The sequence below is a fragment of the Lepisosteus oculatus genome, chromosome 23 (genome assembly GCF_040954835.1).
Source record: "Lepisosteus oculatus isolate fLepOcu1 chromosome 23, fLepOcu1.hap2, whole genome shotgun sequence".
NCBI classification, from domain to species: Eukaryota; Metazoa; Chordata; class Actinopteri; order Semionotiformes; family Lepisosteidae; genus Lepisosteus; species Lepisosteus oculatus.
This window is the reverse complement of record NC_090718.1, coordinates 3,445,773-3,473,649: the sequence shown is the minus strand read 5'-3', so window position 1 is coordinate 3,473,649 and position 27,877 is coordinate 3,445,773. Positions and strand designations below refer to the sequence as shown.

The window sequence follows — 27,877 nt, the reverse complement described above, 5'->3', positions numbered from 1 at the left end:
AAGCCACCTTTAAAGGTGCTTTATAAAAAAGTTTATTATTATTATTAAGAACCCAGTTTTGGCAGAGCTATAAACACAAAAACCTTTAGCACTTAAGCTGCGGACTGAGATGAGTATAAGTCGATTGAGTTATTTGGGTCCGTTACACAAGATTGCTCACAGGGCCAAAAAAAGAGAAGTGGAAAAAAACAGAAATATACACAGGACACCACTGTGCTTCCTTAATACTCTCGCACTTGCTGCCTTTCTGCTTAACTCTGGGGAGGCAGTGTCAGTGCGTGTTAAACCGATAGACTGAGTCAGCCAAAGCATCAGTCAACAAACCACTTGTTTTCATCAGCTTCTCAATCAGTTAGAGCATTTAGTCAGCCAGCTTTCCACATCAATGTCTGAAGAAGTCTGCTATTCCACTGTGAAGTTCTATAGAAACTACGCTCCTAAAATAACTGGTGAGTTACTCAATGTGCTGTCATATCCAGTCACTCTGTAGTGTCCAGTCAGTCGGTGTCACTGTGCTCTAGTGTCCAGTCAGTCGGTGTCACTGTGCTCTAGTGTCCAGTCAGTCGGTGTCACTGTCACTGTGCTGTAGCGTCCCGTCAGTCAGTCACTGTCACTGTCCTGTAGCGTCCAGTCAATCACTGTCACTGTGCTCTAGTGTCCGGTCAGTCGGTGTCACTGTCACTGTCCTCTAGTGTTCAGTCAGTCAGTGTCACTGTGCTGTAGTCTCCAGTCAGTTTCTGCACTGCACTGTCCAGTGAGTTAATGCTGATGTGCTGTACTGTATAGGTAGTTTAAAATATATACAGTATGTAGCAGCATGGTGCTTTATTATTTATAGATGTTAAGTTTACATAATTCCAATATGGCTTGGAACTTTAAGGTCATAATTCCAATTTCATCTCAAGAGTATACCTTTAGAAAACCATATATCAATGGAAAAATAAAACCACTGTGCAAGAGGCGTTGTTTTCTGTTCATGCAAGATTAATTTTCCACTTTAAAGTTCCAATTCTGGCCGGCAACCTGTTGAAAGAGTGGCAAACAACAGCACAGGTGCGTTTCTGAAATGGCTGGTAGGAACAGGCCATGCACGCCAGAGCCACATATCTGAACCTCAGAAAACCCAGAATAAAGAGATCACTATGGGGGAAAAAAAAGCAAGAAGAAGGAGAAAATTGTTTTGTAAAGGAGGTTGCCGACAGAGGTGTGTCACAAAAAAAAGAGAAGTTGAAAATCTGTTATACCTTAGGAATGGGGCGTTTTTGCAGCTGTGTGCACTTCTTGCTGCCCTCTAGGGCTGAAACCCGAGAACTGCATGATTTTTATTCAGGATAAAGTCTTCCTGCTTTTATAAAGCATTCTTCATCCTCTTGACATTACTTTCAAAGGGAAACTGCAGTCCCAATTTCTCAGACTGGCTAGCAAATCTATATAACAAATTCACTGATGATATAGAAAAAAAACTGAATTAAGCACAAAATCATGAAGTTTGTAAAAGTACTGTAATAATAACAATAATAATAATAATAATTGCTTACACTTATATAGTGCTTTTCTGCACACTCCACTCAAAGCGCTTTACAGGTAATGGGGAATCCCACTGTCACCACCAATGTGCAGCCCCACCTGGATGATGCGACGGCAGCTATAGTGCTCCAGAACGCTCCCCACACACCAGCTCTCAGTGGGGAGGAGAACAGAATAATGAAGCCAGTTCATAGATGGGGATTATTAGGAGGCCATGATTGGTAAGGGCCAATGGGAAATTTGCCCAGGACGCTGGGGTTACACCCCTACTCTTTTCGAGAAGCCCCCTGGGATTTTTAATGACCACAGAGAGTCAGGACCTCGGTTTGCGTCTCACCCGAAGGACTGTAAGTCGCCATGTTGCAAATCTCTGGTCTCGCCAGCGTCTTGTAACAGAGCTACTGGGTTCCATTTATCGGCAAACCCTCTCAAAGTCAAGAGCAATATTTCTATTGAACTGTAAGTGATGAATTCACATGCCTGCTTGTTTACAGTGTAAAAGAGCTGCTTCACCTCACCAGATTTTTTGTTGCCATGTTCTGAATTGCAGAACATGGCGCTGTGCAGACCTGGAAAGTTCATCTATCTTGTGATGTAAATTCAAGGTTTTCCAAGTTACTGTGTGCATTTTACTTTCGTTGTGTGTTGCAGTTCCTCTTTAAAAGAACTTGGAGATACTTCTCGAAGTGAAAATCACAAACATTTGGACCTGAAGACAAAGTTAACTGGTCCTACATTCTTGCCTGGATCATTTTCATCTGATTCTTAAAACTGAGATTGGATTCACATCTCACTCCGTCTGACAATAAAATAGCTCTGTATGAATGTTAAAGAATAAAAGGTATCTTGTGTAATATCCATCTTCCAGTTATCTTGATCATTACAAATTATCGATTTCTGATAAATGTGACCTGTCCAACTTAAAGTGTAATCCTTATTTCTATTGACTGTAATAGAAACTGCACATTGGATGGTTTGTTTAATCATTAGGCAGTGCAAATGATGACCATAATTTTAAGACAATGGAAATAGCCAATTTGGAACAAAAATTATTGTAACTGATGGGTTGATTCAAGTGAAACTGGATAAGATTTCAAGATTTCCCTTTGAGGCAGCAGTGGTTAATCTTGCTGCCTTACAGTGCTGAGCCTTGGGCTCAATTTCCAAGGTGCTATCTGCATTGAGTTTGCATGTTCTCCTTGGGTTCATGTGGTTTTCCAGGTGCTTCAGTTTCCTCCCATCGTACAAAGGCTTTATGGTAGGTTAACTGGCTTCTGGGAAAACTAGTCCTGGTGTGTGTCTGTGTGACTGCCTTGAAACACACTGTCCAGGGTGGTTTCTGCCTTGCTCCTATTCCTTGCCAGAAGAGGTTCTGGGACACTGTGGCCCAGAATTGGATATGCAGATATTGATGGATATCGCACGTACTGACAAGTGCATTGATCCTACCAAGATCAAAACCTGCCTGTCTTTTGTAAATAATAATCCCGGGGGTTCCTTAAGGCAGCCCTGCATTGCTGACTTAGAGAGAAAGACAGGAGAACACATCTGGCCTCACAGCTACACAGAATATTGTTGCTTGTTACCTTTTCAAATTGCTTTCAGAAAACAGAAAGCAATCTAACAATACAAGGTTACAGCACATACACATTGTCATGTCCAGTCAGTTCTTCCTCTGTCTGTATTGTACTGTCCAATCCATCCACTTTCTCTGGATAAGCAGTGCCTGGATATTAATATGAAGTTGGCTCTACCTCTTTCTGCTTGCCTCTTCCTCTTTCTATTGTGCTGTAGTGCTCAGTGTCTGTAAAGGACCTTCTTATGCTTTTTTTCAGGGAGACAGGATGAGGTGGTCTATGCTGAAGTCAAGAGAGCAGGATCTCAAACATCACAGACAGCACCCCCTGCTGGTCCAGTAGGTCAGTCACACTCTTCTCTTTCATCAGACCATGAGCTAGAAGTGGCTCCTTTGTCAGACTGACAGAACTGTGAGATGTGATTCTGTTACAATATGGCTGAACATTAATACTGTGTCAATGATGTGTCATAAATGTGAGCTACAACTCCCTTACTGCTCCACATATATCTGTCCGCGCAGTTCTGCTCAGAGCCTGTGCAGAAAGAGGAGGTATTCTCTTAGGATGTTATCTGAGCCGCCCATATGAATCTGTGATGCATCATGTTCTATCAGGCTTCTTTTTGTCTCACTTTGGCAGGTCATAGTGTAACAGTGCGTGTGCTCTGTTTGTGTCCTCTAGTTTCTGTGTCCACAGTGAGCGCTGTGCCTAAACATCCTCCTTGCAGACTGATTGCAGTGTGTCTGGGGCTGTCGTGCGTGGTCTTACTGACCATCATCATAGCCCTGAGTGTCCACTGTGAGTATGACACAATGTGTGCATTTCACTGAAGATTATTGCGATTATAGCGGTGAGGGATATTCATGAATGTGAGGATCTTTTCAGTAAAAATACCACTAATGAGGATATTATTTTTACCGGAGACCAGTGGGAAACTGTTCCACTACAGGGCTGTGTTACACCCATAGATTGAGGCCTGAGGCCCCTGAAAGGTCTGGTAGTTGGGGACAGGGGTCACCCGCCACGGCGATATCACAGTTCCAGGCATCACTGCAGGGTGGATGGTAATCTATTGCAATCTGAGAAGACTGAAGTCCACACTGCACCATTAGTGCTTGGCCAATTGTGAACTCCTGGTGAACGAACTCTGTTTGGGGATGGTTAATGACCTAACACAAGCTGGAACTGTTGATGTCCCAACATGAGGCTCAGCCCTGAGATCTCTGCGGCTCCTTTATGGGTTGAACCATTTGGTAGTCAGATTAAGCTCCTATTTGTAACCAAGTGTAAATCAAACACTCTACTTTTGGCAGAAGTGCAAGGATTTACAGCCCTATCCAAGTTAGTCTTTAAGATTACCTGTTACTAATTATTATAAACACCCAAAAAATAATGATCAATTGGGCAAGTAAGCTCTAATCCTTGAAGGCTGAAGTTGACTCAGAATTTCTAAATTATCCCAAAATGTATAAATAATTAAAACATCTCCTGTTGTATTGATCATAATAGAATTATTCCAACCGTTTGGAATCTGGGGATTTAATGGTGACCTATGAAACGTGATGGATTGGGTCTCTCCAGGATAAGGGAAAGAAAGGAGACTCCTGCTGTAGTCTGACTGTTTTTTTTGAGAGCCTAGAGGGTAGAACATATATTTTCTTACAGATGAAGGAGTTATTCGGAGCATCAGTGAAAAATACAACAGCATGTCACAGAGTATTCCTAAGCAGAAGGATGAACTGGATGAACTCCGAGTGAACTACAGCACCCTGGCTGCATCCAATCACAAATTAGAAGCAGACTACCGCACCCTGTCCACGGCCAATCAGAGGTTAAAGGCTGAACACCATACCCTGTCTGAAGCCAATAAGAAGTTACAGACAGACTACTTCACCCTGACTTTGGACAAAGAGATGTTAGAGAGCGAGACACAAGACCTTCACAGGCAGGAAAACGTACTTCAGAGACAGAAAGAAGACCTAGAGAAAGAGATGGGCACATGCCAATTGGGAAAAGACGACCTGCAGCACAAAAAGCAGAAGTTAGAAGATGAGATCCAGAAAAAAGCAAGGGAGTTTGCAGATGCCCTCAATGAACTATCAAAGAAATGTGAAATTGTGGATCAATACTGTCCCACTGCAAACCAACCTCTACAGGGTGAGTGTCTATATTTTTCTGTTTAGTTCACATGGTAAAGCTGTAATCCAACCCACCACATAAAACAAGCTCACAGAGGGGATAAACAGTCCATTGTTCAGCAACTGAAAATTAGCTGGAGGTCAGCAGTCTCACACAGAACCAGTTCACTCTCTTAACACCCTTTTTGAAAGACCAAAGTATGGCACCCATCCTTCTTCCACAGTAGAAGGAGGCCAAGGCCAGTTGACAAAGATGCATGTAGCTTTTCAAGTAACTCTTAATATCTTTGCTAGGACAGCTGGACAAGGACATTTTGCAGCTCTGACATAACCTGGAAAATGTATGCATTTAAAAACTTCCAATATCTGGAAAAGGGTGACAAAGTCCACCCACTTTTCATGGAATGTGGTTTAACAGCCAGCTGACTAAGATCAGAAATGTTGCAGGTAACACAGTGTCTGTCAGCTGTAATACTGGTCTCACTCATATTGCCCACTGTTTGCATAGATCTCTGGTCCAGACCCAGACAAGTGGGCTACACTACTACTGTTTAAAGCTTTCAAAGAGCTAGAATATTAGTGCCACTTTATACACATCCCATACATGCAATTGAACAATTCATCACGTTAACTGCATTCCAATAGTTATCTGAAAATGGGGAAAGGGGCTAACAAAACTTTGGGATAAGGTGTTAGAAGTGTCGAAATGACATTGTGATAAGCTCTGCAAAGATTACATGTACCACTAATCCGATGTAAAGAAAATATTTTGGAATGTCATTGCAGAAAAAGAGTTCAGAGCTAAGCATCTGTTCTGCATGTGTCATGCAGCTTGAGAAACCAATCTTCAATCTTAAACAGGGAAGACCTCGAGGATGTAGGTCTGAACCAACTGACAAAATTAATCCAAGACACCACTTCAGTCTTAACAGCGAAAAAAATTCCTATGCTCCCAAGTGGAAATGAAAGTAAATTTAGTACCGTGAACAGGAGGCATGTCCCTAAACAGGTGGCGATAGGTACAGTAGGTGGAACAAATTGCTCAGCCATCACATTGTAGAAATTCTATAAGAAATGTCGGGGTAATTCCCTCCAGTAATTAAGCTACTAGCAACCAAATAAGCTAGATGATTTAAATTTGACTCTCGTGTGTCCTCAAGATTTCTGTTAAAATGAACTAAACTGAACGTGTGATTGTAAAGAACAAAACAAGTCTGAATCCTTTGCTTCTGATCCTGAGCTATTGTGGAACCCGAACCTAACTGGGGACAGCTGCACTGTGAAGACACGGAGCAAGGAGGGCGCACTGTGTGAAACAGAGAGCTGCACCGACATGAACTGTTTCCGTTGTCTGTTTCTATCTTACAGAGCGACTCTGTCAATACTGTCCTCAGGGCTGGGAGCTCTTTAACTCCAAGTGTTACTACTTCTCTACTGATAAACTGAGCTGGACTGAAAGTCGAAAAAGCTGTAAGACGCAGGGGGCCAACCTGCTAATGATAGACAGCAGAGAGGAACAGGTATGAAAGTTGTGGTAGAGAACGAGGTAAATAATGTAGGAAGACAGGAGCAGTAGAGTTGAAGACACCACGATGGGTGGAGGGAGTGAGAGCTGAGGTGTCTATACCTGGTCCTGAGCTGATGGAGATTAGGACCAGAGAGGGCGGACCTGAAGCAAAATCAGCCAAGGAGACTCATCCCACTTGGAACTCATCAGCTAGGGTGCCAGAAATGATGAGGCAGAAAGGAAACAGAAAAGGGAAAGCCAAGGCCAGAAAAGGAAGCTGTCCTGCTTAATATATGTCAATGTCAACGTTGCAGATGTGTAACACTGGGCTTCTTGTGTGCAGGAGTTTTTCACATACCACTCTAAAAAAGGTTACTACTGGATTGGACTGAGTGATTCTGACAAAGAGAACTACTGGACCTGGGTGGACAACACTGTATTGATTACAGGGTAAGAGCTGTGAAAGAGTGCAGTACTGACCTACACACTGTATATACTCACACACTGACCACACAGTTACAGAGTGAAAGAGTAGTCCAGTACTGACCTACACCCTGACTGAACACACTGTATATACTCACACACTGCCCACACAGTTACAGAGTGAGAGAGCAGTCCAGTACTGACCCACACCCTGACTGAACACACTGTAAATACTCACACACTGACCACACAGTTACAGAGTGAGAGAGCAGTCCAGTACTGACCTACACCCTGACTGAACACACTGTATATACTCACACACTGACCACACAGTTACAGAGTGAGAGAGCAGTCCAGTACTGACCCACGCCCTGACTGAACACACTGTATATACTCACACACTGACCACACAGATACAGAGTGAGAGAGCAGTCCAGTACTGACCTACACCCTGACTGAACACACTGTATATACTCACACACTGACCACACAGTTACAGAGTGAGAGAGGAGTCCAGTACTGACCTACACCCTGACTGAACACACTGTATATACTCACACACTGACCACACAGTTACAGAGTGAGAGAGCAGTCCAGTACTGACCTACACCCTGACTGAACACACTGTATATACTCACACACTGACCACACAGTTACAGAGTGAGAGAGCAGTCCAGTACTGACCTACACCCTGACTGAACACACTGTATATACTCACACACTGACCACACAGTTACAGAGAGAGAAATACAGTAACAGACTAAGTGAAGAGTCCAGTACTGATCTACACTGTGGCTGAATGGACTGCAAATGCACACATATTGACCACAGAGAGAAGGAAATACAGTACCAGAGTAAGACAGGAGTTCAGTACTAACCTACATTATGAAACAATGCACTGTATATACTCACACATTGACCATACACTGTACTTACAGAGAGAGTGCGATACAGTAACAGAGAAAGAAAAAAAAAAGAGTCTGGCACTGAACTACAACCTGAATGAATGGAAAGAGATCATCGCTAAGATCACATTTAACAGCCCAGCGACAGGATCCCTGCCCTGCTAAGCCAATAACTAGGGTGCAAACCTAAAGCAGAGTAGCAACCACATCAGCTCCAACTCTATATGAAAAGGCTTGGTTTGCTGCAAGGACTGTTTGATTTCCAGAAACCAAGCACATAATAATAATAATAATACTCACTTACACTTATATAGCGCTTTTTCTGGACACTCAGCTCAAAGCGCTTTACAGGTAATGGCAACTCCCCTCCACCATCACCAGTGTGCAGTCCCACCTGGATGATGCAACGGCAGCCATCGTGCGCCAGTCCTCTCCCCACACACCAGCTCTAAGTGGGGAGGAGAACAGAGTAATGAAGCCAGTTCAGAGATGGGGCTTATTAGGAGGCCATGTTTAGTAAGGGCCAATGGGAAATTTGCCCGGGACGCTGGGGTTACACCCCTACGCCTTTCGAGAAACGCCCTGGGATTTTTCATGACCACCTTGGTTTTACATCCCATCTGAAGGACAGCGCCTTTTTTACAGTATAGTGTTGCTGTCACTATACTGGGGCATTAGGACCCACACAGACTGCAGGGTGAGCACCCCCTGCTGGCCCCACTAATACCACTTCCAGCAGGTTCCTTAGTTTTTCCCAGGAAGTCTCCCATCCAGGTACTGACCAGGCTCACACCTGCTGAGCTTCAGTGGGTTGCCAGTTGTGAGTTGCAGAGTGATATGGCTGCTGGCTAAATCAATAATTTAATAATCAATTCTGCATGAAAATGTATTTCCACTGTAAAACTAAAATGCCAGCAAATATCCACTCAGTGACTTAACCCAAATTATAATTTTAATATATATTCAAATTCTAATATATATATATTCCTGCTGATCCTACTTTGTGCAGTCACTGAACAAAGGCACTAAAAAAGATGCTGTGTTGCAGGGTTAAGAACTTTGCTTAAATGTATTCGGCAACAGCCCAATTATCAGTAATGGGGGATTTTACGTTCAAAAGTATTTACTTAACCTGTAATATGTTATAATGAAATAATGTTAACTGTGCAGTACAGTTATATAAGCAGTACCTGTATAGTTAACATAAAATACTGTACATGAGCTTTTCACAGCAATTTCCCCCAAATTCTGAAAGACATTTCAGGTGGTCTGAAATTGCAGGTGGTCTTGGCACCTCAATACCTGTCTGAACTTTTATCGCCCTACTCCCCACCTCGCAACCTCCGCTCTTCAAATTCTGCCCTCCTTACTGTCCCCCAAGACCGTCTACATTGTATGGGCGACAGGGCCTTCTCCTGTTATGCCCCCAAGCTCTGGAACTCTCTGCCCAAGGATATCAGAGAGTCACCTTCTCTAAACTCCTTCAAATCCAGACTCAAAACCGTCTTCTTCAGAAAAGCCTTTACTGAACTGGTTCCATTCTTCACTCCTCTGCTCTTCTTAATACCACCTTCCACGGTCTCCTCTATTGTTATTGTTGTATTGCTGTAATTATAATTGTGTCCTATCTTGTGAAATCTTCTTATTTATTGTTGTAGTCTTCTTATTTATTGTTAGTCATCCTGTAAAGCGCTTTGACAAGTCACCTTTAAAGGCGCTATATAAATTAAAGTTTATTATTATTATTATTTCTTACACAAGTAACTGCATTTTCTAAAGTAACTCCTCAAACATTAAGTATATGAATATGCATGGTGTAAAAGATAAGCTGATTTACTAATTTATAAAGTAGCTACTTTGTGCACTTATCACAGAGCCTGTATTTCTATGCAATGTTGCAATGTTTGAGATATAACGCTATTATCTTTTTTTGATGCAGGTGGTCTGCAGCTACAAATAACTGGAACATAATCAAAAGCCCCCAAAATAACATATTTCCCTATCACTAAATAAAGCATATAGAGGAAGTGGTAGCATGAGATTTATTGAAGTGCAGCACTCTGTGCAGAATATGACCAGCTCTTCCTCTATTTCAGATACTGGAGCTCACCAAAGCTCGACGGCAACAGAGCCAACAACTGTGCAGTCATAAATATAAATGCCAACAGTCTGAATAACTGGGTTGATGTAGGCTGCATATCGGCTCATCGAAGGATATGCGAAACTAAGGCCCTGTCATTTTCCATGTAAACACTCCCCTCTGTGTTAACATGGCAGGGGTGAAACTGAACGGCTGACTCATTGCTGTAGTTCTCGGTCCCGCCTTCGCACAATACAGGAACCACAACTGAAACCCTGCAAGATCATTCTAACACCCTCTCTACGTGTGCTCAGTCTTAACACAGGTGATTTTGGCTGCTATAATCTCTGATGCTCACCTGAAAGCAAATCTGTCTTTGAATCTCTCTGCCTCTTGTCTAAATGTAACTGATGAATAAGCCTTCACTATTGCCAATTTTCCCACACTGCCATTTACATTTTAATGATGAAAATGCCTTTGGGCAAAAGATGTTAAGAGTGACTATGTGGTGTCTCATTGCCAAGAGCAAAAATAAAAAATATTGTCCCTGTTTGTGTTCACTTCTGAGGTGTACCTGTATGTTGAAGAACATGGCCTGGTGGGATATGTTTTGTAAATCCAATCCCTTTGTATTTTGTGGAAAGTTGGTGATCAAGTGTGTTAAGAATGTCTTCTACCAACACCATAGGACCACTCTGAAACTCCCAGGCATTTAAAAGAATTATTGAACTCATTTGGAAAGATGTAGGTCACAAAATGACCTTCACCAGGAAAGGCAAAATAAGTCACATTTCCCCCCCCCCCAAAAAAAAATAAGGGCAAAGGTTCCCCAGTGGCAGTTTTACACAAAAGCTAAAGATTTAATGAATTTCACATTGTTCTGAACAACCCCGGCCAGCAGGCATAATCAACCTGCAACTCACAACAGGCAGCCCACCGAAATAAGCAGGTGTGAGCCTGGTCAGTACCTGGCTGAGAGGCTCCTAGGAAAAACTTACAGCAGCATCCTTTAGTGGTTAGTGAGTACCCCCTACTGGCCCCATCCTGCAGTCTATGTGGATCCCCATGACCCAGTATAGTGACAGTAACACTATACTGTAAAGAGGCACTGTCCTTCTGATGGGATATAAAGCCATGGTCCCGACTGTGGGGATTAAAAACTCCAGGGTTTTTCTTGACAAGAGTAGGGGGTGTGAACCTGGGGTCCTGGCCACATTTCCCATTGGCCCTTACCAATCATGGCCTCCTAATACTCCCCCATCTATGAACGGTTTCATTACTTTGTTCCTCTCCACTGAGAGCTGATGTGTGGTGAGGGTTCCGGCACACTATGGCTGCCATGACATCATCCAGGTGGGGCTGCACACTGGTGGTGGTGGAGGGGATTCCCCATCCCCTGTAAAGTGCTTTGAGTGAAGTATCCAGAAGAGTACAAGCAATTAGCCTACTGCTTTTCACACCTCCTTTTCCCCACTCTCTGACCTTGAAGCCTTCTCCTTCCCACCCTGGAATTAATTCCTACTACATCCACCTCTAGAAATAAAATAGCCCCTTTTTTAACATGGTTCAGTACTGAAACCAGCCCCACCCTGTCTGAGCAATTCACCTTACAAGCTTCAGAAGGCTGTCCATGTAGAATACCTATCATCCCACTTCCATCACTATAATTTAACACCACCCCAGGGCTCAAACATTGAGAAGGCCAGGGAAATTCAGTCTTAAGTTGTATGGGGCTGGAGACTTTTCTTGGTGCTTTTTTACATTCCAAAAAAATTGGGCAGCGAGCTGCTTTTACGCATCCTTGTGTGTATTGTTTCCGTAACCTTATGCCCCTCTCAAAGCACGGATGCAACACAGGTTTGATACAACTGATAACTCTGAGAACTTTATTGCAGGGTCAGAGATTTATACTCTTGAAACCCAACAATTTCTCCAGACTTCAGTATAACAATGAATTGGTTTACACCTTTTTTTTTTACAGCTTGCATTCTACAGTAAAAACCAAAGGAAACTTACAAAACCATCACCCAAAGAAGGCTCCATAGCCAAAAGTGTTTTTCAGCATGGAATAAACCTTTACTTGTTCCTTTGCAGTCTGCACAGGTAGTGTACCTACAATACCTGCATTTCAGTCCCTACAGGCTTTAGGAGTAGGTCTACTCTGCACAGAATGATATAGAGTACATACCACATGCTACAGCTTCCTATCCTTTAGGAAAGGATATTTCCTCCATTCAGTGCATACAGCAGTTCATTTGCTTCTTGAGAAATCCTGATGCGGACAGCTAAGGCATTCACTTTCCACACAGGAGTCTGCTACTTTCTTCTCAAGAAAGAAGAGGATCGGGCAGACTGGCACTTATTTTCTAACCTCCTCGAAAATCGGTGCCTGCCGTCACGAATAAATCCTTCCATCGCGACTCGGCACCTCTGAGGGAGAACATTTAAGCATACACAGGCAGGTCACAAGAGAATTTAAAATTGAGAGCCAATGGTTGCCCTACAGTACATTCAAGCCCCGACCATTCCCCACAGACGCACGCTTGCGACCCTACTGTATCTATATACACTCCCAATACGATTCGGGATTCAGCGCGCTTTGCAGCGTTCTTACAAAGTGCGTTACCAAAAAACAAAAAAACAGCATAAGTTATTTTACAATACTGCAAATTAAAGGGCTCACGGAGCTGTTTATTATATCATAAGTTTACAGCCCAAAATGAGATATCCGACGCGTATAACTAAATTAGCGACATTAACCGATGAATAAAAGCCCACAATGCAGTGCACGTTTTCACTCAACCACAAAAATGTGTTAGTTACTGCTTACCTATCAGTGAGAACATTATTTAAGCATGCACATGCAGACTACACGAGAGAGCTTAAGAAAACTGCAAGAACCGCTGACCACTCCCGCATTCAACACGCCACCGACACTCAGCCCCCTAATCCCCCTGTTTATACACGCCCTATGATTTGCGACAGGTGTAAAATCTGTCGCTGCTGCAAATCAGGGTAACTCACTAATTAAGGCAACACCTCTCTTAAAGAGAGTATAACTGCATGCGGGATACATTGCGGTAAAACAAAAAAAAAATCAAAGGAAAATTATAAAAAATATTACTATATTTATTACTTTAAGTTTATATTTACATATGAAACCTATGGAAGCTTGTTAGCGCCACGGAGAAAAACAAATTGCGTGTAAGCGAGATAGTATTGCGTTTATACGAGATAAGACTGTGCTAATACGCGATAATTAATTCGAATGATACAATTATTGAATGATACAATTATTGCTGGAATCTGTGAGCATAAAGCCCTGAAAAAAATAGACTATTCTTACATCAAATACATTTGAATTTGGAATTACACATCAAAATGCAGGAGAATTACTGTAGCATTTGAAGGAAGAAGGCTCTGTATTTCTGTATCCGTTTAAGAGATCTTTACGTTCATGTCTGTATCATGTCTTATCTTAAAGAGACGGCACATAGGCAGTTCTACAGTTTGTAGATTGTTGGTTTGTTACCAACAATAACAGTAACAGTAAGCCAGCACTAGGTATAAGTCTTACTGTTAAGTCACCATAAATGTATTCCGTTCAAAGTTCAAAGAGTAGGCTAAAACCAATGTAAGGTACATTTTTTTTTCCTGCAGTCTCGCATCAAGAATAACTTAGGTTTGGAAAGCTGTTATTTCTTCTTTTAGCACAAACCGCGAAAACGACACGCATTTAATCCAGGAATGCCCGCTGAAAGGTGTTCTGCTTCACGTACTGTATACAAAAGACAGTACACGTGCTCCTGTAGACTAATCCTTTGGCATTAACAGCAGTGTGACGATATTCTTCTGAGGCTCAGTTCAATTGAGCTGGAAGTCAAAGCTAGTTTGCCTCGGATTATACTATTGCATGCGTATTGCAAGATATTAATACAGTAAGCAATATTGTGCAAGAATTAATTATATAGTTTTAACGCAATGCTATTTTGTATAAACGCGAAATGTTTCTCGTTTAAAAGAAATATATATCACCAATATCTGGCCTCTAGGTGTCACACATCATCCCAGCTCATCCCACAAATCTTCAATGGTGCTCGCGATTGGTCGAGAAGAACATACATAACTGTCACACGATCAGCTCTTAGGAAAGCCACTCGTACATGAGCTGAGTAAGGATGTCAGGTCAGGATGGATCCACAGGATGAGTGCTGTCCCGCTGGAATGGTGTCACACCAGAAAGAATCTGCAAGAAGGACATTGATCGGTATAGCACCTTACAGCCAGGCTGCCATCAATCACTCACTACAAGCGGGGTCCTGGAGTGAATACTGTAGATCCAGGTCTCCATTTCTGGTCCTAGAGAGCCCCAATACCCATTCATTAGTTGTAGACACAGTGGATTCAATGAGTGTATACCAGATGTATGTTTGCAGTGGTTTGAAGAAGACTTTTCACTACTTAAAACTACGCAATGTAGGGTCTTTTTCAAGTTAGTTTGTTTGAACAGGCCGGACACCGACAGGACAATCATTTCACAATCTCTTTCCCTGGAATGTACTGTTTGTTCTGCTGTTTGTACTTTGAGTCTGCATTTTTGGATCTTAACCATTAGAGACCCGACGATAACCTGTCTAAGTCACTGAGTCAGTGTGTCTCTGCCCTGGCTGAGTGACGGCCGTGACTGCAGTGACCCCAGCCAGAAACCTCACTGTTATTTTCATTTTTATCATTGCTATTTCATTGATATAAAAATGTGACATATTCTGTATATGCTGTATCATTTCACATCTATTTCTTTCCTAATTTCCTCACTGTCTTCAGTCTACCTTGCAAGGCAGGACTTGCATTCCAACTTCCTCTGCCTGTGTCTTCTCCTCTATTTTCATGGGATGCCTTGTACTCTTGCTGTTTTCCAGAACTTTTTATCACTCCCCTGCAAGACACATGTATTTCTACAGTCCACTGATGAGCACCTCAGCAATGTCCTGTTCAGGCTGATAGCTGGAGATCTACCGTCCTCTGATCACTTCCACACAGTGATCGTCCACAAGAACCTCTTATTGAGTTCGCCACCTGTTATACGACAATCCACACTGATCACCTCCCCAACAACCGTCCACTGATCTTTTCCTCAAATATTCCCAGTTCAGACTCACACCCCTGTATCTGCTGTCTGCTGATCACCTTCTCTACACTTCCTGTTCCTGTCTCACACATCATGCCTACAGGTGACTAGCTCATACAGCGAATGACACAGTGGCTGACTCACAAACCAGGTCAGAAACTGCGAGAGAGCTGAGGTTTGCCAAAGGCCCATGGAGATCTTCAGAGCCTGTCCGGGGGGGACAAACCAGCACACAACTATGCTACCTACTGTATGCACTAGTACAATTTCAGTACGGAAATCGTCATATTGAAAACAAAAATTACATTTTACTGATGGCCACAGGGATCACGGCATGTGTCAAAAATAAAGTCTGAGAAGTATAAATCATAAGCAAGGGTGGCGCTGTGGTCAGCATTGCTGTTGTGGCGAGTTATTCCGAGCCCTGTGCAGGTCTCCAAGAGGGTCCGAATGGCTACGAGTCCGAGAGGGGCGAGATGAAAGGGTTGTCGAGAGGTCCAAGGCTAGAGGAGTCTTCGTAACTGTCCCCATCGTCATCCCTCCTCTTAAGGGCGCTCCTACCCTTTCGTATTTTAGTTCATGATGTGCACCTGCCCCCTGTTTTGTCTGTCGTTATTTAATCCTGGAGCTCCCTCTATTCCTGGCTCAGCATTGGGAGATAGACACCCGGAAGCCCGCCTACCAGTGGGTCCAGGAGAGACCCGATGGCATAGGCGTCCTGACCGTCTGAGTCCGGGGCTCGGAGCGCCTGGCCACGTTACCCTGGTTTTTACTCCTTGCTCCTGTTCGGGATCCGGTTCCGGATTTTAACCTTGTTTGTCTTGGATGGATCCCCCAGTTCCTGGACCCTGGACTGCGCCCCGGATTCCCCCTTTGGACTGTCGGGATTGTTTGCCTGTGCCACGCCCCCCCCCCCCGAGCACCGGATCACCGCCGTCACGCCCCCCTGTCTGTCCACCCCTCCTGATTCTCGTCGTCTCCTCCCTGTTGTCCTTCTCCACTTAGTTCCGGATTATACCATCTGCTCAGGGTCCTGAGCTATGCTTCACGGGAGCCTGGACCGGCTCCCCTTATAGTAATGGTGGTCAGAGGTAAAGGATGATGCGAGCTCAGGAGGCGGATAGATTCCTAATACCGAGCGAGGACTCGAAGTGAACAGAGGGTTTTATAGTGAAGGAAGGGGTGTGGAAGAGAAATTGGATAATGAGGATTAATTGATGCCAGCTGCATCCGTAACAGGGGCACTAGGTTCACCTCCTGGGGTGCTGTCTGTCCGGAAGTTGTGTGTTCAAATGGGTTTCTTCCAGGCTGCTCTAGTTTCCTCCCAGTCCAACAACGTACTGGTAGATGAATTAGCCTCTGTAGAAATTAGCCCTGGCCTGAGTGAGTGTGTGTCTGTGTCTGCCCTGTGATGGACAGGTGTCCTGTCCAGATGTTTATATCCCTCCTTGCACCCAGTGCCTCCTGTGATTGGCTCTGGGCTATCATGGCCCTGTACTGGATAGGTGGAAGATGAAAGTTATAATGCTGTGCTGATTAAAGTGACATGTAGCTTGTTGGATTGCACCACCAGATGGAGCCAAACGTCTTGTTCATTCACATAAAGGAGTCCTCTACCTGCATTCACCACGATCAGACAGATGATAGTTCCAGGTAGGGTTACAGCCCCCCAGAATCCTTGAAACACAGGATGGCACTCCTGAAGGGACTCCAGCTATATTGCCACCAGCTCACCTACCCTGTGTGACCCTATCGTGCCACTGTGCCATCCAAAATAAAAACAACTAAAATAATAACACACTGATGCAATACAAAAGGAGTACTTTTTAGACCTACTTGACCAGTGTATCACTGAGTAATGTGTGTCCTGCTCGTGTCCTTTTAAGATTTGTGGTAAGTATACAGGCAACAAAGATCTTACAAAGACAGGGGCTGAGCTAAGACACGGATCAGTGCAATTATAACAAAAAAAAAACTGAATTAACATTTTTAATCACAGCCATAACACTTTTTTTTTACAGAAGGTGGAAGGTGACAAACAAAAACTGGACCTTAAAACAAGGGAAGCTTTTAGAGAAATCAGAACATATTAGAATATATACTGTACATTTTAACAACTTAGCCACTCCGAAAAAGTTTCTGATGGGCTAGATTCAAGTACCTATGTCTGATTGGAACAAACAGGCTTCAGTGTCTGTGACAGTGCATCAGTGCCGGCAGCTGTCAGTCGGTGTATTTGCATGCCAGGGTGTGGGTGTGAGAGAGAGAGTCAGTGTGTTATCCAATCACTTGGTCAGGCAGTTCATCAGTCTCCCAGGTTGCCAGTCAGTCAGCGTGTCAGACAGTCAGTCGGTCAGTCAGTCTGTGTCAAAGGGTCAGTGGGTCAGATCTTCACAGCGCTCATTTCGCAGATGCGTGGATACTGGAAGTCGCAGGGGACGTCGAACCAGGATTTCGAATGAGAGTTGAGCACTGCGCAGTCCTCCCCATGAAGCCCACCGGACAGGTGATTGTCAGGCTGCGACTCGAGTGCATTCCAGTAGCTGTGGAGAGAAAGAGGGCACGCCGACTGAGTGAATGACTGCCCCCCCCCTGCAGAAAATGGTGCACTGTGGCGGACATGGACTTACGTTATGTTGACGGGGGTGTTGTCCACCCATCTCCAGTCCCCCTCTTTCTCAATGTCGTTCAGCCCGATCCAGTAGTGGTAGTCAAACCCACCGAGCTTCTTTGCCTCCTGCTCCAGGAAGTCCTGAGTAGATCATGACACAAGAACAGACAGAGTGTTACACTGTAACACACACACTGTAATATTGACTGCTACACTGTAATAGACTGTTATACAGTAATACATACTGAAATACAGATCGTTACATTGATACAGGTTATTACACTGTAATACAGATTGTTACACTGTAATACATACATTAATACACACTATACTACATATGGTTATACTGTAATTACTACAGTGTAACAGCCATGATGTATTTCAGTCACCCTGTCAGAAACTCACATGCTGTTTGTGGCTCAGCAAGATGACCAGCCTTCCTCCCAGCTCTACACAGCTGTCACGGCTCTCGTTCCACTGCATTTTGTCTTTGCCGAAAAAGTAACACCTGTCTTCGTGCAGGAGCCATGAGACGGGGCAGGGCTGACACACTTTCACTGAAGACAGACAGGGGCAAGGGGTTAAGACAGATATCCCCCATGACTGGAGATCGTCACCATCCCGAGAGAGAGAGAGAGAGAGAGTGAGTGCGAGAGGACAGCTAATGGAGTAGCACTGTGCTGAGGGAGATGTGAAGTAAGAGTTTCATAAGCCAAAAATACTGGGGCCTTGGGTTCAAATCCTTAGGTCCAATTCATATCAAGTTTGTATGTTCTCCCCCTTTGTCTGTGGTTGCTTCCTTCTAGTGTTTCAATTTCTTATGTCAGAAACACATACTGTACATGCTGTTTTTTCAGCCCTGCCCGAAGTCTATCGGTTATAAGATCTTGTGTAAAGCAAGTTTTTTTTTCCATCGAGGAACCTTCACACTCTTTTGTTCAACGAATCCCAATTACTCTCCTCAGAACACCGATTTAGATTTGCCAATCTAAGAACAGAAATTTTCATTTTTCATTTACACTTTCAGCCGCATGTCCATTTGTATTGTATATTGTCTATTTCTGTTTTTTTCTTTCTTTATATTGACCACTGCTGCAAACCAAATTGCCCCTAGGGGATAATAAAGACTCTATTTACTCTCTACTTACTCAGTCCAAAGGCACACTGATAGGTTAACTGGCTTCTAGGAAAACCGGCCCTGGAGAGAGTGTGTGTGTGTGTTTGTGTCTGTATATGCCCTGGGATGGACTGGTGTCCTGTCCAGGGTGTACCCTGGCTCGTTTCTGTTGGTTGCTGGGAAAGGGTCTGGATCCCCCATAACCCTTTGGCTTGGCTGAAGTCTGTATTGGCTACAGCAGATGTGGAGTAATGGATGGATAGGCTGATCCTCACCTCTAGTACCCGGCTGAGGACACTTTTCGGCCAGGCTGTTATACTGCTGACACACTGCAGTGTATCGGCTCTGCAGGTGGTTGTATCGGAACTCGAGCGCCGCCTCTGTCCTCCCTTCCTCACACGCAGGGGCACTGCTGCCATTCAGAGACCTCAGCTTTGACATACAGGGCTGCTGGGACTTCTGGTGAGATACTGAGAGAAGGACAGAAGACAGAAGTATGATTGCAAACACCTAGAGAATAGCAGTCCATATTACAAAAAGTGATGTACAGTGATGGTACAAGTGTTATATATTAACATACCGTATAATATGAAAGAGTACACTATAGAGTAATAGCAATGTGTTGTACTACAACAGTGATTGCACTATACTGCAGCTGTGACTGTATCGCACCCCAGCAGTGATTGCACTATATTGTATTGTTACAGAGGGAGTACTCACACACAATGCCAAAGGCAATATTTGCAGCAATAGACAGCAGAAGAGCTATGGTGAGAAGAATCACACACTGTCTTCTCACACATTGGCCGTTGTTCTTCATGGAGGACATGCCTGCAACACAAGGACAGCCATCATCATCATCACCAACCACCACTATCATCATCAACACCATAATCCCAACCATCATCACCATAAGTCATTTCACTATCTCCATCATACTGTCACTAACAACAGCAACAAGAACGACATCAATAAGAACGAGGATAATGATGATGTTGTGCAGCATGTGTGGCACAAACACACGTCAGCACCAAACAGCTACAGGCGGAGTCGTGTCAGTGCAATGTGTGAATGACGAGGTAAAGCTCGAATGTCAATGGAATGTGAATGTCTTAAATATTCATGACAAACATGGCTTTGTTTCCGCGCAATACAATTATGATTACAGTATAACATGTTCAGAGTTTTTTAAAGACAGATTTTATATATTTTTATACATATACATATTATACATATGTCAAAGTGGTTATGAATAAAATGGAAGGGCATTGTATATACTGTACAGTGGGTTCAAAGAGTTGTTTTTGGTATATATGTATGCAGTATCTCTGTCACGTTAGTGTTTGAACAGGTCAGACACTGAACATTTCCCAATCTCTGTTGAAAAGCACAGAGTTGCAGTGGTTGTGTTTGTTTTGGTCTTGTACTTTGAGTTTTTTTTTGGTTTTCCAAAGTATGACATTTCTAAGAAAAGTGTATCTAAGTCATTGAGGCTGTATTTCTCATTGCATGGCCTTTGAGCACCAGAGAAACTGGACACCTACAAACAATGCAGTATCTTAAATCTGCTGTGAAGTAAATAATGTATAAAATCAGAATACTGGAAATGCATAGTTAGTTACGGTAATTATATCAGTCGCTCTGATGAATTATCAGATTTAAGTAGATCAGATTTTTCTTCCTCAAAACTCTCCTATTCAGTAACACCCCTATATCCACAATTTACTGATTTTTTCATCAATATTCTCCTGCACATACTGGCACCTAAAGATCCACAGTTCATTAATCACCTCCTGAACAATCTGCTGTTTAGACTGACACCTGCAGAATAATAGTCTACTGATCACCCGCTCAGCAAACTACTATTAAAAGAGACATGCAGAGTCAAATTCCAGTGACCATCACCTCAGGATTTAAATGTTCAGAGACAATTATACTTTACACAATCCACTGATTACCTCCTCAATAATGCCCTATTCAGTTACCTGTAAATTGACAATCTTCTGATCATTTCCTCAGTATCTATCTGTTCGGACTGGAAATCCATTCATCAACTCAGCAATCTTCTTCTTGGACTGACACTTGTACTGATTACTATCTACTGATCATCCTTTCATTAATCTCCCTTTCAGGTGTGCTTGCCGTCTGCTCCTGTCTCCTGTTTCCTCTTATTTTGCTCATTGATGGACTGAGCGACAGACTGATACACCGATTGACTGGGCTGACATAGTGGCCGCCAGACTCACTGCTCTCCTGACTTGCTGAAGCACCGTCCAGTTCCCAAGCCAATTAGCCTTAATCACCCACAGCTGCCCAGTTAAGCAAGAGGATCCCCTACCTTGCAGGCTGTCATCAGGGTTCAGGGATGTTAGGATGGGCCGGTTGCTCTTGGTGGACATTTCCTCAGTGTAGTCTTGCAAGCTGGTGTAACGTTCACTGACATCCATGCTGGCGTTCTCTGTGCTACCAAAATCAAGCCCGACATGGTTCCGCTCAGTGGCTCAACTATTTCAGTACTCATTCGAATGTTTCATTAGTACCAGAAACATCAGCATTGACAAACGTAATAGTCATTCTTATTGGTAGTAGCACAACTAGTAACTGTAGTAGTGGCAGCAGTAGTAGTCACAATAGCAGAAGACTTAGAATTATCAGCAATGGGAAGAAACAATTCTATTGGCAGGAGCACTGTTAGGGGTGGAATTAGAAGAAGTAATATCAACAGAACTCAAAATATTAGGAACAGAAGTAATAAAGCAGAGGACACAGCATACTCACTATCTCAGTCCAGTGGCTGTTTCTCTGTGTAAATGCAGCTCGCTCCTCACTCTAATCCACACTGACTAACCCTCAGCTTCCAAAACAAACTGTTTCCTGTTGCTTTTTCGCCTCCTCTCTTTCGTCTGAAGTTCAAGGGGACCTCCTCCTTCCTGTGCTCCGCTGCCCTTGTGGTCGCTCCCTCTCTCGGCTCCTGCTGTTCCTGCAGTGTTTATATTTCCAGGGAGAGGTGTGGGGGCGTAGGGGGGAGGGGCTGGTGGCACAGGAATGTACAGGCTGATAGCAGCAGCGAGGGGGGGGGAAGACAAACAATTTGGAAGAGAAAGTTGTGTAGCAAGACTGGATGGGCCAGAGTGAGGAAATGTTTGTACGCCTTCCCTCTCGGAGGTCGTATACAACAGTGTCCAGTCAGACGGGCAGTGTTCAGCAGTGCAGTGTCCAGTCATACAGTGTGCATGGACTGCAGTGTTCAGTCAAACAGGCTGTATTCAAGTACGGCAATGTCCAGTCACACAGACAGGCAGGATTCATATACTGCCTACTGTATCTGTGTGTCCAGTCAAACAGGCCATGTTATTGTACAGTACTACTGTGTTAATGTACTGCAGTGTCTAGTCAGGCAGTGATCATGTACTGTAGTGTCCGGTCAGGCAAACTGAGAACTTGATGTATTGTACTGATAAAACCAGTTCATACCTTCCTTCAGCAAGATTTATCGGACTTGAGTTTCACTGCAGATCTTAAATGTTCTCTTAGACCACTTTAAAATCCCTGCCTCTCCTATTAGTCTGACTCAGATCCTACAAGGAGAGGTATTGCAAACAGCTGGAACAACAGGCCAGCAAGGGCCTGGGGGATAAGGTCTAGATCAGATTCCTCAGGGTCTGGAACCCAGCTGGTTTTCTGAAGCTGGAATTCCTAGGCCTTTTGTTGTAAACAGCTCTTTATCTGGGAGGTCATAAGATCCAATTAGATTTTGAATGGACCAATGCATCTAGCATCGACAGGCTTAAGCTGTGGACAATTGAAAGAATCTCTGCCATTCCAGATTTTACACTCCAGACCTCAAGATCCCGATCAAAGATCATCTAGCTATTATTAACTTTGCATTTAGTAACAGACTTTTGAACAAGCCCATGCATAAATGCTACATAAATAAATGCTTATCATTGTGTACAATAAATTTACCGCTGTCTGCTGCACATTGAAAACGTGTTATGTACAGCTCCTAAACAAATATCTGCCTACCACAGACAGAGAGACAGCAGAGACACACTCTGCACCATATCAGATGAGTGTTGCAGCAGGCAGGGAGAAGAGAGAAGAGCCCACATGGAATTAAACAGGAGGGAGGGGGAATCTCAATATTGTTTGTATTCTTTCTGAACGGGGCATTTCTGCTGTTCTTGCTGGGAAGTTGGGGGAGAGTGAGAGTCAGTAGTTAATGTTGAACAGGCTGATTATTGCACTGTATCTACACGGTACCACTGCCATCAAACACCATGTACTTTGGCAATGCAGAAACACGAAGGCCGTGCCAAGTCGGAGTTTTGAAACATCCATTTTTCGCTCAGAGGGAGGGAGAGCATCAGAGATAAGCAATAACTACCAATCAGGCCAGCTGGGTCAAACAGCCAAAATCGAATCTCGTGCTCTTTCGATGGGTACCACACAGAAAATATCATAAACACAGACAACACTAAACAGACACACAGTCATTTACAGAAATTACAGCCAATGTACACTTAGTGGTTTAGGAAGTCTTGTTTTAATTTTATGAGATGCAAAAATATACAGGACGTGATTTGCAACACATTACAGCAGTACAAAAAGTTTATACATGCGTCAATTATGTCCAACTTGATTACAAATCAACTTTAATAACAAAAATCATTTACATCCAAGCCACAAGACTCACACCAACTGCAGATTCAAAAAGCTTTGACAAAGAATAGTTCAGCGTCTGTTTTTATTCTATTTTATTACTGAGGGATTCTCTCACCTCCTCCCTCTACCACTGTGCCTCCTGTTCTGTTGTGTGTGTTTATCACTGAGGGCTTCTGTGTTATCTCCACTCTCTTTCCCAAAACAGACTGCATTTTAAAAATATACTTAAGTATTTACATGTATATACAGTACAGAAGAGGGTGGACTGGAAATAAAAGTGCTTTATCTTCAGAGGAAAAATCCTACATTTCTGCTCTTCTCCCTCATGTATGGTAGAATCCTCTGGGCTTGGGGCTGAAAGATATGCATTAGAGAGCAGAGTGCCCATTAGAAAGATGGCGAGTTGATTGAGAAACAGGTGAAGAGCTACAGGCTGGCGAGTTGATTGAGAAACAGGTGAAGAGCTACAGGCTGGCGAGTTAGAGGAGAAACGGGTAAAGAGCTACAGGCTGGCGAGTTAGAGGAGAAACAGGTGAAGAGCTACAGGCTGGCGAGTAAGAGGAGAAACAGGTGAAGAGCTACAGGCTGGCGAGTTAGAGGAGAAACAGGTGAAGAGCTACAGGCTGGCGAGTTAGAGGAGAAACTGGTAAAGAGCCAGAAACGGGCAAATTAGGTGAGAAACAGATGCACAAATGCACAAACAGAGAGACAGGAAGGCAGAAACAGGTGTGGAAGAAGGGCACGATCACACTCACTGTTCGCAGCGGCAATATCTGGTTCTCCGCCTCTTGGCTCTTCTGAAGCCCCGATTCTGTGGGATAAAGACAACAATGCACAGCACTACACACCTGCACAGACTTACTTCCTGACACAGCCCCCGAGCAGCAGAAGCAGCAGCGGCTGCAGTAGTATGAGTGCAGAATCATAAAGTACCAAGAATGTCCTGAGCCGAACTGAGGGGCTATCCCAGTCCTGAACTAGAGAGTAGTGCATGCACAAAGAATAAAACAAAACGTCATTCTATCCTGTTAGTTTAGCTTCCTAAATATCTGTCCGTTGCTCTATCTGTCTGTATTATTTTTGGGGGGTTCAGGGTATTATTGTTGATCTACGTCTTGTACGAACTATATTTGCTCCAGTTACTGTACGTTCTGTTCTTATTTTAATACAATTGCTATTTATTTATAACAAAAAATAACATCATAATCCTCTACTGGGCAAAGGTTCCTAGATTTCCTGGTAGGTTCGTTTCGCAATGAGGTACTTAATTTGGCACCCGAGAAGAGCACATTGACAAGGAAACCATTCCAAAAGCCAGGCCTCCTGACCTCCCGCCAGCATTTCAAAACTGGTGTGTGAGGCCGGAATGCGGCAGCAGGAAACAGGCTCCACATGTGAATCAGCCCTTGTTCTTCCCTCTGACTCACTCGGGATCTGCTCTCCGAGAGGGATGTGCAAGTTGGAGCAGGCGCCTAGGCCCAGGACATGGGTCAGAACTGAAACACCATGTGCCTGGCAGGACACCTTTCACATACACTGACGTGGCTGCCTGTGGAACTGTGATTAAGCCTCTCAGCTGTGTGTGTGTGTGTGTGTGTGTGTGTGTGTGTGTTGCACAGAAGGATTGACTTCAGAAGTCCAGGCTCTGACTGTGCAGAGAGAGAGAAAGGCAGACTTAGGCAAGGTCATGTAACAGGCAGCTGTGGGAGGTTTGGGGGGGGGGGTCATCTTTAATAAGAACAAGGCCCTGAATAATGAAAAACTAATTCAGTTATGAACAAGAACAGATTTTATTTTTTCAGGACAGTATTGTACTTAAGACTGAAGAAAGGGGATTTGTTTTGAGTTTTTTTTTACTTTAATGTTGATATAGGTCTGGGCAGACCTTCTCAGCCACACCGTTGAAGTGAATGCCCTGGCCTTCAAAACACAGCTGGATGAGATTGAGATCAGTTAGGTACTAGCAAATTGAACAGGTCCTTTCTTTTCTTTTTTTTTTCCAGCTACTAAGGTTAAGCTACAAAACTGGATACCCCCAAGCCACCACACAGACATTGGTGAGTGGAAATGGAAATCAGATTGTCTTTTCATCCACCTACACCTTTGTGTCCGGAAAGCTTTGATTCTCTCACCCATTTTTCGGATTTGCTGTCCAATGGAGTTCTTCCTGCAGACGTGTGTATGGCAATGCACTGGATTAAATTAACACTATCTGGTGATTTGGACCTGACTGCACAGAGTACAACCCCACTGTCAAATCAAACATTGTGGATCCAATGACCGAAATGGCACATTCCCACACTTAGACCACTGCAAGTACCTGAAAGGTCACAGAATTCTCTAAGAGAACTCTGATGAAATATCCTTAACCTAACATACTAGACAACTGTGAATATAACTGGGATTCATAGCTCTCTGCCAATTTTGTGCTGCCCTTTCAGGACTTTCACTCTTACTGCACAGATCTTATAATCCAATCCATAAAATGAATATGACGATAGGTCCGAAGCTTGCGATAGCAGGAGAGTGAGTGTAGAGGTTGCCAAAACAGTTAAACCATCGAGTCAGATCTGTTTCTACTGCTGTGAGAGATTTAGATCGTCATCCAGCAAAAGTATGAAATACAAACAGTCCTTTTATAGAACAATGGACACATGGGAAAATAAGTTTACCAACTCCGTACATTCCCAAAACGTCTGTATAAAGGCAATGATAGTCACGTTCTCCAATGTTTTGTAAACACAGTCTGGACCACTCTTAAGATTTGACATTTTCAGGGCTTATTCTTAGTATTATGAGACTGCTACTAAATTCCCTTGGAGGTGACTCACATTTCCCAATTCATAGCCCAAGAGCCTGTGGTCAGCGAAACGTAGTCAGCTTTCCCCTGAACTGCAAACTGGTCACATCCGAATCTATTCACCCAAATTCCATTTCCATCACTGTCCTAATGGGCATTTTTCATCCGTGTGCTTCTACTGTGGCAAAGACATGAGCAAGGAATGTACCTGTCAATGCTTTGCAGCCTAAACTAAAGATCCACAGTCATCAGATGCTCAGGGTTCACTTCCCGTTTCAGGACGTTAATAAATCATTTTCTCTTATTTGCATTCTGACATAATATATTGGAAAGGCTGTTGATTGGTGCTCAAGGTACGGGGCTGTAAAATTAAAAATGAAAGTCACGCGTCCTAAACATACTGTTTAAAATGGTATTGAACTGTTTAGGTGACATAGTGCATCCTATTATATTGTATTGTACTACACTCATGTGTACAGCACAGTGCTCTGTCTCCACTGACCTGCTGGTATCTCCGTATAAGGCGGACAATGATGACGATGAGACAGGTGAAGATGAAGATGGCTGCACAGCCCAGTACCACCAGCCACACATCCACAGGAACCTTCTCTACACAACACACAATGACAACATGGTCAATACAAAAGACCACAGAACTGGTCGATCATCATGCACCGCCATCACTACACAATACCACATTATACTATCACTGCTGCAGTGCAGTGCAACTCCACACCACCACCTCAGTCACAGCAGACTTACGGGATATAAAACACAGTCACAATACCGCACCACTACATCACACAATGCACACCGCGTTTACTATACACATGAATGACCCTCCACACAAGCATGATCTATCAACCCATCTATCCATCACCCAGACTCTATACCAGAAGTACAGCCTGGACAGTGTACCAGTACATTGCACATGCACACACATGCCAATTACAAATCATGCCCTTGGAACATGGAACATTGTATTCAATATGCCCTTGCTATATGATGCACATCCACACAAGACATGTTCAGGACATGAAACATATCATTACACCATTTACAGCACACGTACTTTACCCAGCATGCATACAAACACCAAGTTCTTTCCACCCAGTTCTCTCCCATCATTGCTCACCTATTTTCAGCTTCAGCGCCACACTGATCACAGTGTTTCCATCCTTCTCTAGGCTGCACTTCCATTTCCCACTGTCCCCCTCGCTGGTACTCCTGATGGTCAGCCTGGAGCCCTCAGTGAGACGGACCTCCTGCAGCTGGGCCTTGGACAGTCGGGGAGGAGCCCATGTGACATTAAAGCTGGGGTCTAAGATGCTGTCGACAGTGCAGGTCAGATTGACATCCTGACCTTCATACAGGGTCGCGTTGACGTCTCTGACAACTG

General features: G+C 43.7%; 4 protein-coding genes across 9 annotated transcripts in view; 1 reads left to right on the top strand and 3 right to left on the bottom strand.

Moving 5' to 3' along the window:
• mrpl51 (mitochondrial ribosomal protein L51) overlaps positions 1-13,018 on the bottom strand; it is a 51,190-nt gene extending 38,172 nt beyond the window's left edge. The window contains exon 1 of the mRNA XM_069182734.1: positions 12,988-13,018. Within this exon, the coding sequence (XP_069038835.1) occupies positions 12,988-13,003 (16 nt within the window). The 5' untranslated portion in view covers positions 13,004-13,018. The remainder of the gene's footprint in view (positions 1-12,987) is intronic.
• On the top strand, positions 243-10,717 carry LOC102684767 (C-type lectin domain family 4 member F-like). 2 transcript variants are annotated; one of them, XM_015337891.2, is made up of 7 exons: positions 243-449; positions 3,363-3,446; positions 3,786-3,902; positions 4,770-5,261; positions 6,611-6,762; positions 7,093-7,199; positions 10,174-10,717. In XM_015337891.2, the coding sequence occupies exons 1-7, from the start codon at positions 386-388 to the stop codon at positions 10,325-10,327; spliced, it is 1,170 nt and encodes a 389-aa protein (XP_015193377.2). In that variant the 5' UTR covers positions 243-385; the 3' UTR covers positions 10,328-10,717. The 2 variants fall into 2 exon arrangements, with proteins under 2 accessions (XP_015193377.2, XP_006642435.3); XM_006642372.3 differs by lacking the exon at positions 3,786-3,902.
• A 4,240-nt stretch (positions 13,019-17,258) lies between the features above and the next one.
• Positions 17,259-21,992, bottom strand: cldc1 (C-type lectin domain containing 1). 2 transcript variants are annotated; one of them, XM_015337918.2, is made up of 7 exons: positions 21,792-21,992; positions 21,352-21,476; positions 19,734-19,844; positions 19,289-19,483; positions 18,302-18,453; positions 17,916-18,037; positions 17,259-17,828 (listed from the first exon to the last, which is right to left on the bottom strand). In XM_015337918.2, the coding sequence occupies exons 2-7, from the start codon at positions 21,458-21,460 to the stop codon at positions 17,669-17,671; spliced, it is 849 nt and encodes a 282-aa protein (XP_015193404.2). In that variant the 5' UTR covers positions 21,461-21,476; positions 21,792-21,992; the 3' UTR covers positions 17,259-17,668. The 2 variants fall into 2 exon arrangements, with proteins under 2 accessions (XP_015193404.2, XP_006642436.2); XM_006642373.3 differs by having other exon boundaries at positions 21,352-21,471.
• A 1,548-nt stretch (positions 21,993-23,540) lies between these two features.
• LOC102685166 (T-cell surface glycoprotein CD4-like) overlaps positions 23,541-27,877 on the bottom strand; it is a 32,076-nt gene continuing 27,739 nt past the window's right edge. For all 4 annotated transcript variants that reach the window (XM_069182713.1, XM_069182716.1, XM_069182712.1 and 1 more), the window contains exons 8-11: positions 27,614-27,874; positions 26,981-27,087; positions 24,434-24,489; positions 23,541-24,032 (exon numbers count right to left, since the gene is read on the bottom strand). In XM_069182713.1, coding sequence (XP_069038814.1) covers positions 24,002-24,032; positions 24,434-24,489; positions 26,981-27,087; positions 27,614-27,874 — 455 coding nt within the window. In that variant the 3' untranslated portion in view covers positions 23,541-24,001. The remainder of the gene's footprint in view (positions 24,033-24,433; positions 24,490-26,980; positions 27,088-27,613; positions 27,875-27,877) is intronic.